A 15,331-nucleotide genomic window follows, 5' to 3' on the forward strand; every position below is an offset into this window, starting at 1 on the left:
GAAGTGGATGTTTTACTTCATCCAGGTGATCGTTCAGGGAAAAGGTACGATACATTGGGCTAGGATGATTAGCCATTGCTTAGACGTACAGTTGAGGAGACTCAAGGCTACTAAGTCCTTCCACATGAGTTCATATGTCATCTATGCCTTGATCAGGAGTGTTGAATACGCAGGACTACCTCACAGAGGAGTGATTGGAAGAGGACCCGGCGAGGTCAGAGCTTGTGATTCCTATGCCTACTTGCATCATCCGCCAGGGAGCAACTATAAGTTGATTAATGATACTTTCACGATGAACATCACAAGGACGTTGCAAGGTGGAATTCACAACAGGTTATCTCAGGATGCCCAGGAATTCATAAAGAGGTACGGTGCTTGGTTCATTCAGTTCCCGAAGTTCACTTATATTAGAGTGCATGGATGTCCTTTACCTCCATACATGTTGCCGAGATATCCGACAGACAGAATTGTGTTACTTGAAGTAACAAGACAGTTGGCAGCATATGTGAAGGCATTCAGACACAGACATCAGAATGGAGTTCCAGTACCTATCATTTTGGGTAATTCAGTTGAGGTATGTCCTAATGCTTTAGCTATGGATGACGCAGAGAGGGAGTTAGCCTTGTATTCTTTTTCATCTTTTGCTTTGAGAGAAAGCTTTGATCCACGTGGACATTTAGAGGAGACAGTCGGCAGGAAGTTTAGACATGAGTATCAGATTGAGGATTTTATGATGAATCTCTTAGATGATCTTGAAGTGAAACGAAAAATGCATTCCAGATTACCTTTGGATTTCATCAGGAAATGCAAGATTTATAGAGTGGCCGACCAAGCTCAGGACAATGGCAGACATATCTAGTCTTCCTATGATCGAGAAAGCAAAACAATAAGGTTAGATTGGAATGAGCCCGAGGTCGTGGATTTAGATACTTTGATGGCACCAGTCTTGTCTTGTACTCGCAGATGGGTTGACATACAACATCAGAAGTTGAGAGAACAAGGCATAGCCATGACTTTCACTTTGGAAGAGAAACCTGCCGAAGGTGGAGCTAGTGTGAGTGAAGGCAATCCTAATCCTAGAAATTCAGGTGAAGGAAACCTTCGATGTGCCAGTGAGAGCAATCTCCATTCAAGAGGTTCGAAGAGGAAAGAGAGACCTGGAAAGAGAGAATCTTCCAAGAAGAAACAAGAGGCTAACAGAGATCGATCATCCGGTACTTCTTCTAGACCAGAGAATAAAACAATTCAAGTGGAAGAATCCATGGAGTCGATGGTACAGAACGATAGGCAGGAGGAAGGACAGGCACAGCATGGGTCACCAGATGGGTCTCTCCAAGACTATGAGTTAGATGAAGACAAAGTAGACAATGAAATATCATCTCCTCCCAGACAAGAAGAAATAGTGCATAAAGAGATTCAAGTTCAAGAAACACGATCGATTATCCCAGATTGGTTGAAGGAAAGATTAACCAAGGTGATCGTAGTAGAGGACGAGGACAATGCAATTGATTTAGAGAGCCTTGTTGGATGCTCACATGAAGTAACAGAGAAGAGAAAGGCTACCAAGATGTCCAAGATGATTCGAGATGAGACTGGATCTAGGAAATTGCAGATAGCTACACCAGCAGCAGACAAATATGAAGGTGAGATCCTAGCAGAAGAATATGATATACAGACTTTTGAGTTAGGACCCTCTACAGCAGAACAGACTTTAGATGATGCCACCGATTCATTTGAGGCATTGAAAGACAAGCTTAGAGAAGAAATGGAGAAGAACAGAAAGCTTGAGAGAGAGGTCGGTGCATGGAGGACATATTTCAGTCACATCAATGAACCTTTGGGACGTCAGGATCCAGCTAGATCACCAGTGCAAGCACTTCCGCTTCAATCAATCAATGAAGCAGAAAGATTCAGGAACATGGTCCAACGTACAAGTAATTGGATGGATAGATCTCATACAGTGGCCATAGAGTTTGTTACAAGGATGATGAAGATTATTCATCAAGTTATCCAAGTTCTTGAGATGATCCACAATTTGATGATAACAGTAGCTGCATTCGCCCATACCAAGGATGTTATCATTCCTGTCTTGAAAGTTATTAGACACACATCAAGGAAGGTCTTAGCACAAGAGAAGATCTTGGATGGAGAATCTCACAGTTTGTTTCATTGGTCAACCTTACTCCATATGAAGAGTGTTTTCTTTGAAGACATCAGTACTAGATGTGGCCAAGTTGAGGAGGTGATCAATCCTATCCAGGACAGAGTATTTGAGGTACTTCGTACCATTCTTGGCAAAAGGATCGAAGTCGAGACAGATGTGGATATGCAGGAACTAGAGGATAGAATCAAAGTCATCTTTTGCAAGGACGCAAATGTTACAGATGAGCAGTATGATCAGATGTTTGCCACCATGCTCCTGATTGAAAGGACGAAGGAACTTGAACCTTCATGGGACGCAGCTCTTCTAGATGCATTCGATCAGGTCATCCACTTAAAAGAGAGTGTGAAGAATCTTCTCGAGATTCCAATTGCAGAAATCGAAGGAATCGTTTCAAGATTCATTGCATATGCTAAGAAAGAAAATTGGAAAGGGAATAAGATTCTAGATGAAAGGTTGTTACAGATGACATGACATCTTATTTCTCATTGGTTTATGTCTCCTAGGTTTTTGTGCCAAAATTTAATATTTGGCTATGCATTTAATATTGTTCAGTAAAAAGGAGGCCATTTGTAACAAACCCTAATTAGGGTTTAGGTGTCATGATCTTGTCCGTTGATCTACTTTCAATCTGGACCTTTCATTGTAATTGAGGATGCTATTTATACCCTCATTTTTCATTTCAATGAATAATAGTGTAATAATCAATAGTTGATGTAATAGAGAAAAGAGATTAGAGCTAGAAGCAATTTTATTTTGTAGCAAGATTGAGTTTTGAAGAGAGGAATTCAAGCAATTGTTGTACATGATGATTTGGAAATCAATGAAATATTGAAGTTATGGTGTTTTGTTGCAAATTTCTTGAGTTATCTTCATGGTTGTTTGATTTACTTGAATTGTGCTCAATCAAAGTAGCTTGTTAGTTTGAAGGACATTGTGTGAGACTTGATCTTTGGTAGGATTCGTAATCCAAACCACTAGCTTCTTGCTGATTGTAGGAACGCCTTGCGTGGTCAACTGGAGAATACTTTGAGTCCCTTAACCTTCAATCATTATTTTATCTTGGATATGTACCTTCGTGGTAGTGTCCATGATATTTGATGCATTGAATATCATTTTATTACCTTAGAAGATCGCACTAATTTCAATTGAGTTGTTATCTTATGGCAAAATTGAAGTTGGTTGAATCTTGCCAAGTCTTGTCCATACTAAGTCATTCATAGGGTTAGACTAGATTAGACCTCTTTCAAACCCTACTCCTTTTGTTATTTTTTGAATAGTTTCCTTAGTTTAGCAAATCTTGAACTTTCGGAATACGTAAGGCCCCTTGGAGGAAACAGCAAATCACATCATACCGCTGGAGGCTTGTCCACACGTAGAGACCCTACTAAAAGAACCTTGGAGTCTTCCTAACTGATCCTTTACACGAATCTTCAACAGTTAGAGACTATTTTCTCAAGAGAGGATAAGATGCCTATTGGTATTTTATTCTGTGTATGATGGTGTACAAAATACACGTCAACAAGCAAGCAAGCAGCTCTACGAGCTGAAGTTAGGAATAACACTAGCCTTTTGTCTTGGTAAAGCCTTCTAGGTTCTTTGTATTTTTCTACCAAGGACTATCTTGGCCAAGACCCTTCCAGACTTCAAACGTATACATGTTGCAGTTTGGCTGGAGCCTTCAAACATCCTTTCTAACAGAGGTCAATTATAAATAGCTAATTGGAGCGGCTGGCCTTACCCATGACACATACACAAATGCCAAAAAACAACATTAAGATCCCTAACCCATACAGGGAAAATCACTATAATGTTGAATAAAACTCGTACTAAACCATCTACTCTGGGCTAATTATAAACCATATAACTGCAATTATGAAAAGAGAAAAAATTGCCTGGAGAGATGCACTAGGATAACTGCAAACTAGAGTATGTACATGTCATTGGCACAAGACAACACAATTTAATAACGCGATATTCTTGCATTCTCCTTTTCTCTGCCACATGCACTTGCTAACCTCAAGACTGCATCAATTGGCATAGAGGTTTATATGTACGCATTGCACAAAACCAATAAATAGGGCAATTTCAGAGATTCCAACATTATTGGTTTTCATTGAATTTGAGATAAATAGAACCAGCTTTATGACATCAATGTAGTAATGAATATTCACAGCACTTGGTAATTCTTGAATTCTTGGGTTGATTTCTGAAATCTCTCTAAACAAGAAACAAATCATCCTCGTGCAACAATATTCCTGCACATATTGCATTTTAAGCAAGACTGAATCAATCTTAGTGTGCCTGCCAAAAACTCTTTACTGCAGGAAAATAAACTGGTTCTTTGCTGCATTGCTCCATATAGTTTAAACTCTTCTTTCTCAATTTAATAAATGAATCTTGCAATTTTAGAAGGATCTAAAGAAGTCATATTTATACTGCAATATCTGTGAATTGAACAAGAAGATAAGTGCGAAGGCAACAAAGAATTCATAAATTGCAAAATTTGAGAATGATTATTTGGTTTTGTTGTACCTCTTGAATATCTAGAAACGAAAATGATTTAAGGAAATAATGCAACATTAAGCAAATGCAGAAAAACAAATAGTTCCGTTTCTGCTTAGGGATATCTACACATGTAAGAAGAGTAGTGAACTTCAGTACGTACAGTATAATCAAGAGAATAAATAAATTGCAACCAATCACAAGTTGAAGTTGCAGAAAAGATATCTAAATGGTCAAAAGGGACCCGCCAAGACCATTGCAATCAAGAGGGACCATATAATCAAGAGAATAAATAAATAAATTGCAATCAACCACAAGTTGAAGTTGCAGAAAAGATATCTAAATGGTCAGAAGGGACCCGCCAAGACCATTGCCGTGACTTTGAAACATCTCAAAGTTAATATTTATTCTAGATATTTTCAAGGGCAATTAAAACTGCAGTCTTTTGCACAGTTGCTTTACATATATCAAACATTCAAAATTGCTGAGGTGCTTAGCTAAATTTCACAGGCATTAATTTGTTTCAAATCCAAGTTAAACTGTAGAAACCTTATCACAACTTAAAATGCACACACCCAAACTGCGAGTAAGAGAAAAAAGGTAGTGTGTTTAAAACACTACAAATAATTTAATAAATAACTGCCCCAGTTTTATTTCGAATAGAACTCTTGCTGCCTAACATAATTTAATAAATAACTGCACCAGTTTTATTCTGAATAGAACTCTTGCTGCCTAACAGCTAACACTCCAGGTCACGTCCACAATAAATAACCTAGCATCTAATCTCATAATTCATGGATCTTATTCAGGCACAAAGGAGCTCTAGTTAGATTACAGTCAAAGAAATTTTGTTCTTGTGATGAACTCCAATGCCAAACCAGGTGCATATTAATCACAATTCTTGGATAATAATCAAATAGATATCCCGCCTGAGTAAATTCTCGAACTCTACAATTACTCTGCTCTTGCACAATAAAAAAAGGATGATTATATATTCTTCAAGCTTGTATAAATGTTCCTAATCAATTCAATCTGACATCAGACTCCAGCATTTTGAAAAAGAATAAAGTAGCATATGCTTCCTGCAAAAATCAAAATGGCCTACTTTCCAGAAAAAATACCCTTTATGTTTAGAACAGGCAATCTCAGGGCTTCAATGCCAATGCCAAACCAATCTTGGGAGACTTATCAAGGGCCTTTGTGTCAAACTCTCCAGAAAGACTTAACACAGATTTGGGCATGAACTGATGCTGAAGTAGTGCACCAAGCTTCCCATGGTTGTTAAGCCGTGTTTTCACTGTGGTGATAGGGTCAAGAGCATAGGAACTACCAACAGTGAAAGTGTTCTTGTTTTCTGAAAACCTGCGTGAAATCTCAGCAGCAACAGATGTGTTTGCAAGAGGGTTGACTACATGCAGATATGATGCTTTCAAGGTGTCACCCTTGTCCGCCCTTATGAACAAATCAGCAAAACCAGTATAAGTTTCAACTAAAAAGTCTCATATATGTCATCAACACCATTGCATATACATACTTCATATTGTATTTATAATAAAGAACAGAGTTGATTAGGAATATCAAGATACATACAATATGACAGCAACACTGAATTCAGGTTTTGCAATGCCTATGCCCGCATTGTACTTCGTGAATAAACCTGAAGCAGTATCATATCCTACTTCACCACCAACAGTAAAAACCTCGCTTCCAATTGCCCCAGAAAAGTCCATTACAGTCTTGGGAGTCAAACCAATGCTTGAGCTGAAGCCTGCATGTTCATGCAAATATTGCATGTCTAACTGGACAAGGAAAACAGAAGGATAACCAAGAAATATGTAGATCAGTAGAAAATGATCTAAGACAATCAACACCAAACTAGACATTTTGGGGATTAGCAAAGCAAATCAAACAGTACAATCCATAAAGCTAAAGAATAAATGCCTATTAGTTTTGAAAAAAAAAATAGGAAATGCCTTAAGCTTGCACATTATGACACAGCATTGACATAATAAGAACCTAGATGCTTTATGACCCAATTATAGCAACAATGTTCCTGAGGATGCCCCAAACAAATCCTGTTAATTTAACTCCGCAAAAATTGATAAGCAGAAACTAGAAAATAAACCAACGTTAAATCTAAACCCTTGTACTTACCTTGCCAGATTTCTCATCCGGAAATTTGAAGCTAAGAACAGTCCTTGTACGAGGTATGATTTCATCAACAGTTATTTTAGTTGAGATCTGTCATTTAAAAGTTCAGATCTATTCTTAGAAATGTTCCAGGTAAAGTTAGCAAGGACATGACCATAATTGAGAACCAGAAAAACAAACTTAAAAGAAAGCCTAAAAGAAAGGTATTAAGCAGTTTAGTCATATTTTCATGTTACACACATTGGAATTTGTGTCCACTTTTACATCAATAGTGGAATTCTGGTACTTGTACTGTGTGTTAATATCACCAGAGAAAAACCCCCCTCTGTTCACACCAGTGGATGTAAAACCCTGTCCAGTCATACAATCAAGTATGAGCAAGTGGATATAAAAATGTGAAAATAACTGCAAATGATCATCAATAAAAAACCACGATACAACATTAAGAAATTATTATTCCCTTGTCTGCTAACCATTTAAACTAAAATTTAAAACAATCAACTGAAAACATGGATTACAAAATAATAAGGAATTATTATTCCCTTGTCTCCTAACCATTTAAACTAAAATTTAAAACAATCAACTGAAAACATGATTACAAAATAATAAGGGTTGGTGGAGTAACATTCAATCAGAAAAAATGCTTGTGTATTGAATCCCTCTTTGGTGGTCTCAAACTTAATTGAACACCATACATAACACATGCGTACATTTATTCATATTTAAATTCAAGTCTAAGTTAAAAATATAATGTGTTGAGAATCGAGATAACATAATAATAATAAATTAAAAATGCAAAAGTTGTGGTCTAACGTCACACTCCAAGATATTGTCAGTATTTTGTGCCTAGTGTCACTTTCTAAGATCCCCTGAGGTATTCACACATCGCCCCATTGCAAATGGGGACCCCCAATTTTTTTTGCTTTCTAGGATAGTGTTAGAGTCCTTTGCTATTAGCCTTTGCATTGGAGAGGAATTGATGGTCAAGAAGCCAAGAGTCAGGTGGATAGCCCTGTGTGAGGTATGAAGTTTGAATGAGTGGTTAGGGTGGTTGTCAAGCTCAATTGCTCAAGGTCTGCAATAACAAAATGGTAGAAAAGAGGAAGTCAAATGGAGCCTTCAAAGAACAAGTCTAATCAACAATACAAAGTGTTCCTTTTGTCATCTGAGTGACTTATATGCATCCCAATGAGAGGTGACTTTCAGAAGCAAAAATTTGACTAAGTATATAAAAAAATTCTACTGCTCCTCCCTCATTAGGAGCGAGATCCTTACCAAGCTCTCCAAGTCACTTAAGATACCTCTCATCATTGTTTAATATCTCAATTTGATCAAGGAATCCAAGGAAACATCAATTGGGTCAAGTATGTAGGCAACTTCAAGTGCTCGAAGTTGAGGGCGAAAAACTTCAAGTGCTCCATAGTTGGAGCAAAATTCACTTCAAATGCTCTTGATTGAGAGCGAAATTGATCTTAGAATGCACCATGAGCCTAGTTTGAAACACTCGAATGGATGAAATGAAGGAGAGTAAACAAGAAAACGCTAAGTGTCAAGTTTCAATTAACTTCAGGTGCTCCCCAATAGGAGCGATTTCACTTCAAGTGCCCTTTGATAGGAGTGAAATTCCTTTTTAGGCCTCCCATGAGGTGAATTTGACATGTTTTCATGAATGAACGGTTGAAAGACCTAAGGTTTGAGTTGATGAAGCAAAGAAAAGTGAGTGAGAAAGAGTTAAAATCGCAAGTTGGAGCGAACTTCAAGTCCATCACCTTTGGAGCAAACTTCAAGTGCATCACTTTTGGAGCGAATTTACCCCTAAGGCCTTGAATGAGTGTGATTTAGTGCATCTGAATTGTCATTAGTGAGCGAGACTTCGTTTTGGAAAACAATTTCAAGTGCTCCTTTGGAGCGATTTCAACTTCAAGTGCTCCCTAGTTGAAGCGAAATTCACTTCATGTGCCCAAGGTTAGGAGCGAAATTTGCTTATAGAGCTCTTTTCCAAGTTAATTTGATGCCTCCACTTGCATGAATGACAAAGTATTCAAACCTGAAGTGATGAAGGGTAGAATTGGACTAAGGTTTGAGAGAACTTCTATTGCTCCTTATTGGGAGCGAAATCCTCTTCTCTTGCCTCTATCTTGGAGCGAAGTCATCCTCAATGCATTCATTGAAGGTGATATGATCAATTCTGCGCTAAATCTTAAGAGATCAATTGGTAGAGAAGTGATGAAATAATGCTAAGCCTCCTTTACTTCTCATCATGAGCGAATTTGCTCCAACTTCCATTGCCCACCCTTAGGAGCGACCTCCTCTTATCAAACCTGCAAACCACATAAAATCAGACATTATATCAAATTAGGAAGTTATATAAAAGGTATACATCATGTGTGTTTGATACCCATTTGTTTGTTTTGCAGGAGATGAAGAAAGAAATCAAGGGGATCAGGTTGGAGGAGGATCGAAACAAGTGTCGTAAGGAGGAAATTTCAATGTCAAGGTCAAGAAGATGTCCTCAAGAGGAAAACTTCATCAGCAAATACAAAAAAACATCAAGGATGGTGATTGCAAAGCAAAAGGAGGAAGATTGTAAGATCTACACCACCATGCAAAGGAGAAAACTACATTTACAAGCACGAGAATGCCCAAGAGGAATCACAACTCACCGCACCATGGAGACATGAAGAGATCAGGATGACCAAAGGAGAAATCATACAATCACCCCAAGGCAAGCAAGCAAGGATGGAGGAATGACTCAGCTACATCAATGCTTCTCATCACCACTACTTTGAGCGAACTTGAAATGTTGAGTATCAAGAGATATCTCTCAACATCCCTTCATGATGAGGAATCAAGTCTACAAATCCAAGTCGAGGTGTCATCCCAATCACTACTCCAATCAGAGAAGTTCCACATCAACACATCCGGATTCAATGAACCAAGCTCATCATATGGAGGCACAAACTTCGAAGCACCTACCCCCACTGTCTATTGGCCGAATATTCTAAAGATGACGTATCCAAACAATGTAATTATTTCATTGGCTAAGAGGAGTTTGTTGTAACAAACCTGTAGCGTCGTAAATTGTACGCACTTGCTAGGGTGGTACAATTTCAAACCTAGTTTAGCACCCGCCTTGGCGCATTTTGCATTTTGCATTGCATTTCCCCTTTAGCACTTAATTAATTAAATTAATTAGGTCTAAGGTTCTATTTCATCATCTCCCATATCATAAAGTTGGGCCCTTTTCATTAAAGTGTGCCCCTTTCATTTTATTCTTCCAATACATTATTTAATCAAAAACCCTAATTAGGTCCTATTTTGAACTTGGGGGCTTGATTTCGAGGGTCAAAACATCTCGAAATCACCTGTAACTTCGGGATTCTCTCTAAAATCATCATATCCAACGGCCCTGAAAATTTGGTGAAAAGTTGTCGAGACCATGGCGCCCGGAGTGCACACGGTCCCGGACATTTTTCCCGAAATTTTAGGAGCGCAATCCAATCATAAAATAAAGCTTAACCCCACGAAATTGGCGGGAGATTCAATCTCTAAGTCGGCCTAAAGATAAAATTAAGACCTAGGGTTTCATATATAAGAGCTCTCTTTCTTCATTTGAAAGGGGAGAATTTTGGTTTTGAAGGACCTTCTATGCAGCGAAAGAGCAGATCTTTGAAGACTTCAACAACATTCAAACATCCATCCATCAAGCATTCTATCAATTTCATTCATCCATTTAGGGCTTTGAAGACATTGAAGAGCAATAGGGGATTACCGACTGAAGATTGGCTTGTACCCCTCCCTTGGGGTTGGGTATGATTTCATGTTGTTTTCATGTCTTTGCATAAGCCTCATTATATCATTTGTATTCATGCTTTAGATCACTTTGCATCTTGATTTGGAGCATTTACATTATCATTTACAAGCAATTAGGGTTTACTTTCTAGGTTGCTCTAGTTTGCTTACTTGCATTTTAGGATCTTGCACACACACAAGGTCTGCACACACATTACTTTTACAATACAACTTGGCTATTCGTGGAGGTGGAAATCACCAAAGCAGGGGTTTGACTAAGGCAAAACCCTATATAGCCGCCCACCATACCTTTTCAGATATAAGTGCAGGTTTCGGAATTCGGACGACGCCGCAAGTTGCAGATCTGGAAGAAGCAGACCGAGACAGAACTTCACACCAAGTTTCAGAGCAAAAGACCAGGACAGGGGCGTGGGGCGCCCTAGTCCCTGGGACAGGGGCGCTGGGCGCCCTGGTCCTTTTGTCAGACAGCAATTTTCAGCATTTTTGACAGCTTTTCAGGTTGCAAAACAGCAGTTTCCAGAGCAGTTTCAGGGGCAGAATCAGGACAGTGGCGCCCGCGCCCCCGTCTCGAACATTTTCATTCATATTTTAACACCGGGTATGCATTTACATTCTTGTCTTGTCCTTGTGTTTATAGCTTTCCATTATTTAAGTTCAATTCTGCAATCTTGTTATTAGTTCATACTTGCACTTTGGGGTTAAGAATTGAACTTGCATCATTCTATCTATCATTTGCAACAAAAGAATAGAAATCCTAATAGGTAGCCCGTGGCTCTCTCTTCCACAAAAAGAAGTAGCCAATTGTGTGATACCTCTAGGCTCTTTCGTATTCCACAAGTGTGTGATTGAAAGTGAGATTAGGACATGTTTGCTTAGTGTCACTTTTTCCCCCACACAAAACCCTAATTAGGGTTTCATTGTAAAATCTTGGCCATTGATCTCAAATTGATTTAAGCCATTGAATTGTATTGAGACCATTATAAAAGGCTCTAGTTCTTCATTTGTAAGGGTTAATATAGAGTAATAGAAGAGAATAGTGAATAGCAATTAAGAAAAAAGTTAGATTAGGAGAAGGCAAAGATTGTTGCCAAACCTTGTTGTAAAGAGCAACTTATTTCATTAAAGTTATGGTGAATTTGATTTGTTACTTCAACAACTTGCATGGTCTTTACTTCTCAATTTAATTTCATGTTGATTAGATTGAGTGGAAGAATTTGTTGAATGTATTTGTGTGGAATACGTTTAGTCCATACCACTAGCCTCTTGCTGATTGTAAAAGTGCTTTGCATGGTCAACTGGAGTCACATGAGCTTAACTTCAAATTGTTATACATCCATTGTTTATGCATTAATTTGAATAATAATCAATGTTAGATGGTAATGATTTGAACATCTTTGAATTATCCCTTAGAAGATTGCACTGAGCTTGTGTCAAATTGTTCAAGTTGATGGTGAGACCTTGCCCAGTAGGATTCTATTGAATCATTCATCCATTTTCTTCCATTCTTAGGATTAGAATAGGCTTCCTAAACCCTTTCCTTTTGTCCCTTTTTCAACTCAAGATAGTTTAGGATAAAAAGAATCACAAGACTGCAACATCAGATGATCGAGTTCCAGCGATTCAAGCATTCAACAATTCAACGTAAGTACCCTTGTGATTCCAGCATAATCACATCAAACCAACGAGCTTATCCACACGTCGTGACCCGACATGCCAAAACCTTGGAGTTGTCTCAAGTGATCCTTAAGCTAATCTTCAGCATTTGAGTAACTTTGTTCAAGAGAGGATAAGATACTTTTGGGTATTTTATTGTGTGTTCACATGTGCATAAAAAACACATCAATAGAATTGGCACTAGGAGGGGATGAGGGCAATGAATTCTTGAACAGTTGAACTCCAAATCATATTAATTCATATTTGCGAGGAGTAATCTTATAGCCTTCTTTTCACTCTCCTCCACACTCAACAGAATTAGGAGGGCGAACATCGAATTGCATATCAAAAGAAGTTCTCTTCCAAGTGGAGTCATTAAGGGAGAATCTACCTCAAATCTTTCAAACTTACATCCTCCTCTTCACACTCAACAGAATTGAAGCAAAAGAAAGGCATGATTGTGGATACATGAATAAAACAGTTGTTCAAGTCATACTTTGAAGCTGTCGCCAACAAAATTTACACAAGAAAGAAGGTGATCGCTAAATTGTCAGTTGAGCTTACAAAGGAAAATAAGTACCTCATGCAGCTGGAACCAGTTGAGCTTTCAAGCTAAATTTGAGATTTGCAAGATCTCTTTATTCCAAAAAATCAAAAAAAAAAAGTGAAAATCCAAAAAAGTAAAAAATTCAATAAAAAAAAAATTAAAAAAAAGAAAGATTTCTTGATGGAGCAACAACAGTTTCAAGATGAGCAACAAGTTGATATTCCTCAATTTTGGTGCAGACTAAATATACAACTATACCCACGTTGATTGTCAGAATTTGTAGTACTAGGGAAGTGTAGAATCCATGAGACAAATAGTCGATATGAAATGCATTGCTTGACATACCTATCAACGATGGAATCGACAACGCAAGGAAAGATAATCTTTTGGGATGTTCCCAAGCCAGAAGCTGAAGAAAGCAATTGCAGTGTCCTAGAGAGAAAGGATCCTCTTTCAAGCTTCTTATGGATGATCGAAAGTCAGCTTATTTTGAATGGTGAAATGCGTTTAGAAGACATATTGCTACCATTTTGGTGTAGGATTCATAATGCACCCCACTCCGAATTTACTTGCACATTGTGCGAAATGGCTATCAACCAAGTCAAATATCAGTTTGGATTGCTAGCCTTATTCGAGGAAGAGTGTATTGCAAACAGATCTTGGAGTGCACACCTTGCAGCTGAATTTAGAAGAACATATGAACAAGACGTTGCTACATCACCCGACAGTGAAAAGAGCCAATTGCAAGCTGATGACACAAATCAACTTGATGATCAATGTATTGCAATGGATAGCTCACCATACCTTGCACCTAAAGAAGAATGCCATGGAACAAAAGTTGAAGAAACAAATGAGAATGCTCAAGTAGTGATAAGGGGAGATCAAAGTGTTGAGCAAGCAATCAAAGAAGAAGATGACTCGTTCCTTGAAGAATTTTCGCTCATACTACAAAAGGAGATTATTGAGAATGAAATGCAAGAAGTTTCAAATAGCAGTCTTGAAGGAGAAGAAGAAAACAATCATATAGAGATGTTGAATGAAGAAATGCAATTCATCATAAGTGAGCCCAAATATGAAGAACAATTTGAGGGGGCACTGAAAGACCTCATGGAGGAAGCACAAATGGAGTTACTGCCAAAATTTTTTCCAGATAAACAAGTTGCTACAAGAGGCACAATTCATCATCAACTTCAACCTCCCGAAATATTATGGGATGAATTGCAAAAGGATAAGACAAGCAGTCAAGGCATCACAATTGAAGATTACTTTGTGTCCAAAGAAGATGAAGATATAGTGGAAGACATTCAAGCCACCAAGATGCTAGTAGATGAAGATCAAGGTGTGGAGACACCAAGGCATAAAACTCTACAAAACATGGATACTAGTGAGGATCATCAAGAGATAGAGAAGGAAAGTGATGCAAGAAGCATAGATGACTTGAGGGATTATCACACATTTGATGTTTCACCATCCCAAGAACGAGGAATTGAGTGTTGTACTATTCAAGATGATGAAATCCTTGGTGAGCATCCATCCTTACCATAAGAAGAAGGATCAAATGAAGGATGTCAAGTTGTCCTAAAGGAAGAACTTTCAAGCATCCTTGAAGGTGAACAAATGGAGTTAGAGAATGAAAGACACTTTGATTTGGTGTTTCCATCAATGTTAGCATTGGAGCAACCGCTAGAGAAAATTTTTGAAGAGCAAACACTCAAGGAGACTCTCATTTTCGAAGATATGCTCATGGAATTTAGAAGGATGCGTGGTTTATGCATAGAGATGAGTGGGATGTCATTGTGAAAGCAAAGAATACTACACTATTCTAAGGGGCGCTAAGCATATTTCAAGAAGAGCCTGCAAGTGAGGATCAACATGTTGTGAATGCTCGTGGAATGGTACATCACCAATGGTGACCTCCAGAAGCGGCTGATGATATCTCATCTTGTGATGTGAAGTTGGAAAGCATGCAAGAGTTTCCATTTGAACTCGAAACATGCCAAAACCTTGGAGTTGTCTCAAGTGATCCTTAAGCTAATCTTCAGCATTTGAGTAACTTTGTTCAAGAGAGGATAAGTTACTTTTGGGTATTTTATTCTGTGTTCGCATGTGCATAAAAAACACATCAACACCCCTATGGTTTTCACCCAATTTTTAACTTTTCCCTTTGAAGTAAATTTGTCAAACAGTTGGCTTGCTATATAAATGTAAAGTTTCTTGTTTGTAGAGAAGTACTCCAAAGTTTGCAATAGTTTCATACAACATTTATTATAATACTTTGACATTCACAGTAGATAACAAATATTTGCATCATGGGAAACAACTGATAGCAATCGGAATTTTCATTCAATAAACTGCAGATATATAATCAGATTACACTCAATACAAATTCAGGCAATCTCTGATCTTAACATAGCAAATCTGTAAAAGTCTACAACTGTATATTGCATGGCTCAGAATTGTGTAAAAGTCAAATCAAGACTAATCCCATGCCCAAGCAAATG

General features: G+C 38.0%; 1 protein-coding gene across 2 annotated transcripts in view; it reads right to left on the reverse strand.

The window, feature by feature from the left end:
- Positions 1 to 5,253: 5,253 nt before the first annotated feature.
- The window catches only part of LOC131037393 (mitochondrial outer membrane protein porin 5), a 57,012-nt gene continuing 46,934 nt past the window's right edge, over positions 5,254 to 15,331 (reverse strand). The window contains exons 4-8 of one of the 2 annotated variants that reach the window (XM_057969530.2): positions 7,058 to 7,168; positions 6,821 to 6,907; positions 6,257 to 6,465; positions 5,788 to 6,118; positions 5,254 to 5,625 (exon numbers count right to left, since the gene is read on the reverse strand). In XM_057969530.2, the coding sequence (XP_057825513.1) occupies positions 5,812 to 6,118; positions 6,257 to 6,465; positions 6,821 to 6,907; positions 7,058 to 7,168 (714 nt within the window). In that variant the 3' untranslated portion in view covers positions 5,254 to 5,625; positions 5,788 to 5,811. Of the gene's footprint in view, positions 6,119 to 6,256; positions 6,466 to 6,820; positions 6,908 to 7,057; positions 7,169 to 15,331 lie in introns of both variants that reach the window. The other variant, XM_057969524.2, reaches the window with a different exon arrangement.

The sequence above is a fragment of the Cryptomeria japonica genome, chromosome 6, assembly GCF_030272615.1.
Source record: "Cryptomeria japonica chromosome 6, Sugi_1.0, whole genome shotgun sequence".
Classification (NCBI taxonomy): Eukaryota; Viridiplantae; Streptophyta; class Pinopsida; order Cupressales; family Cupressaceae; genus Cryptomeria; species Cryptomeria japonica.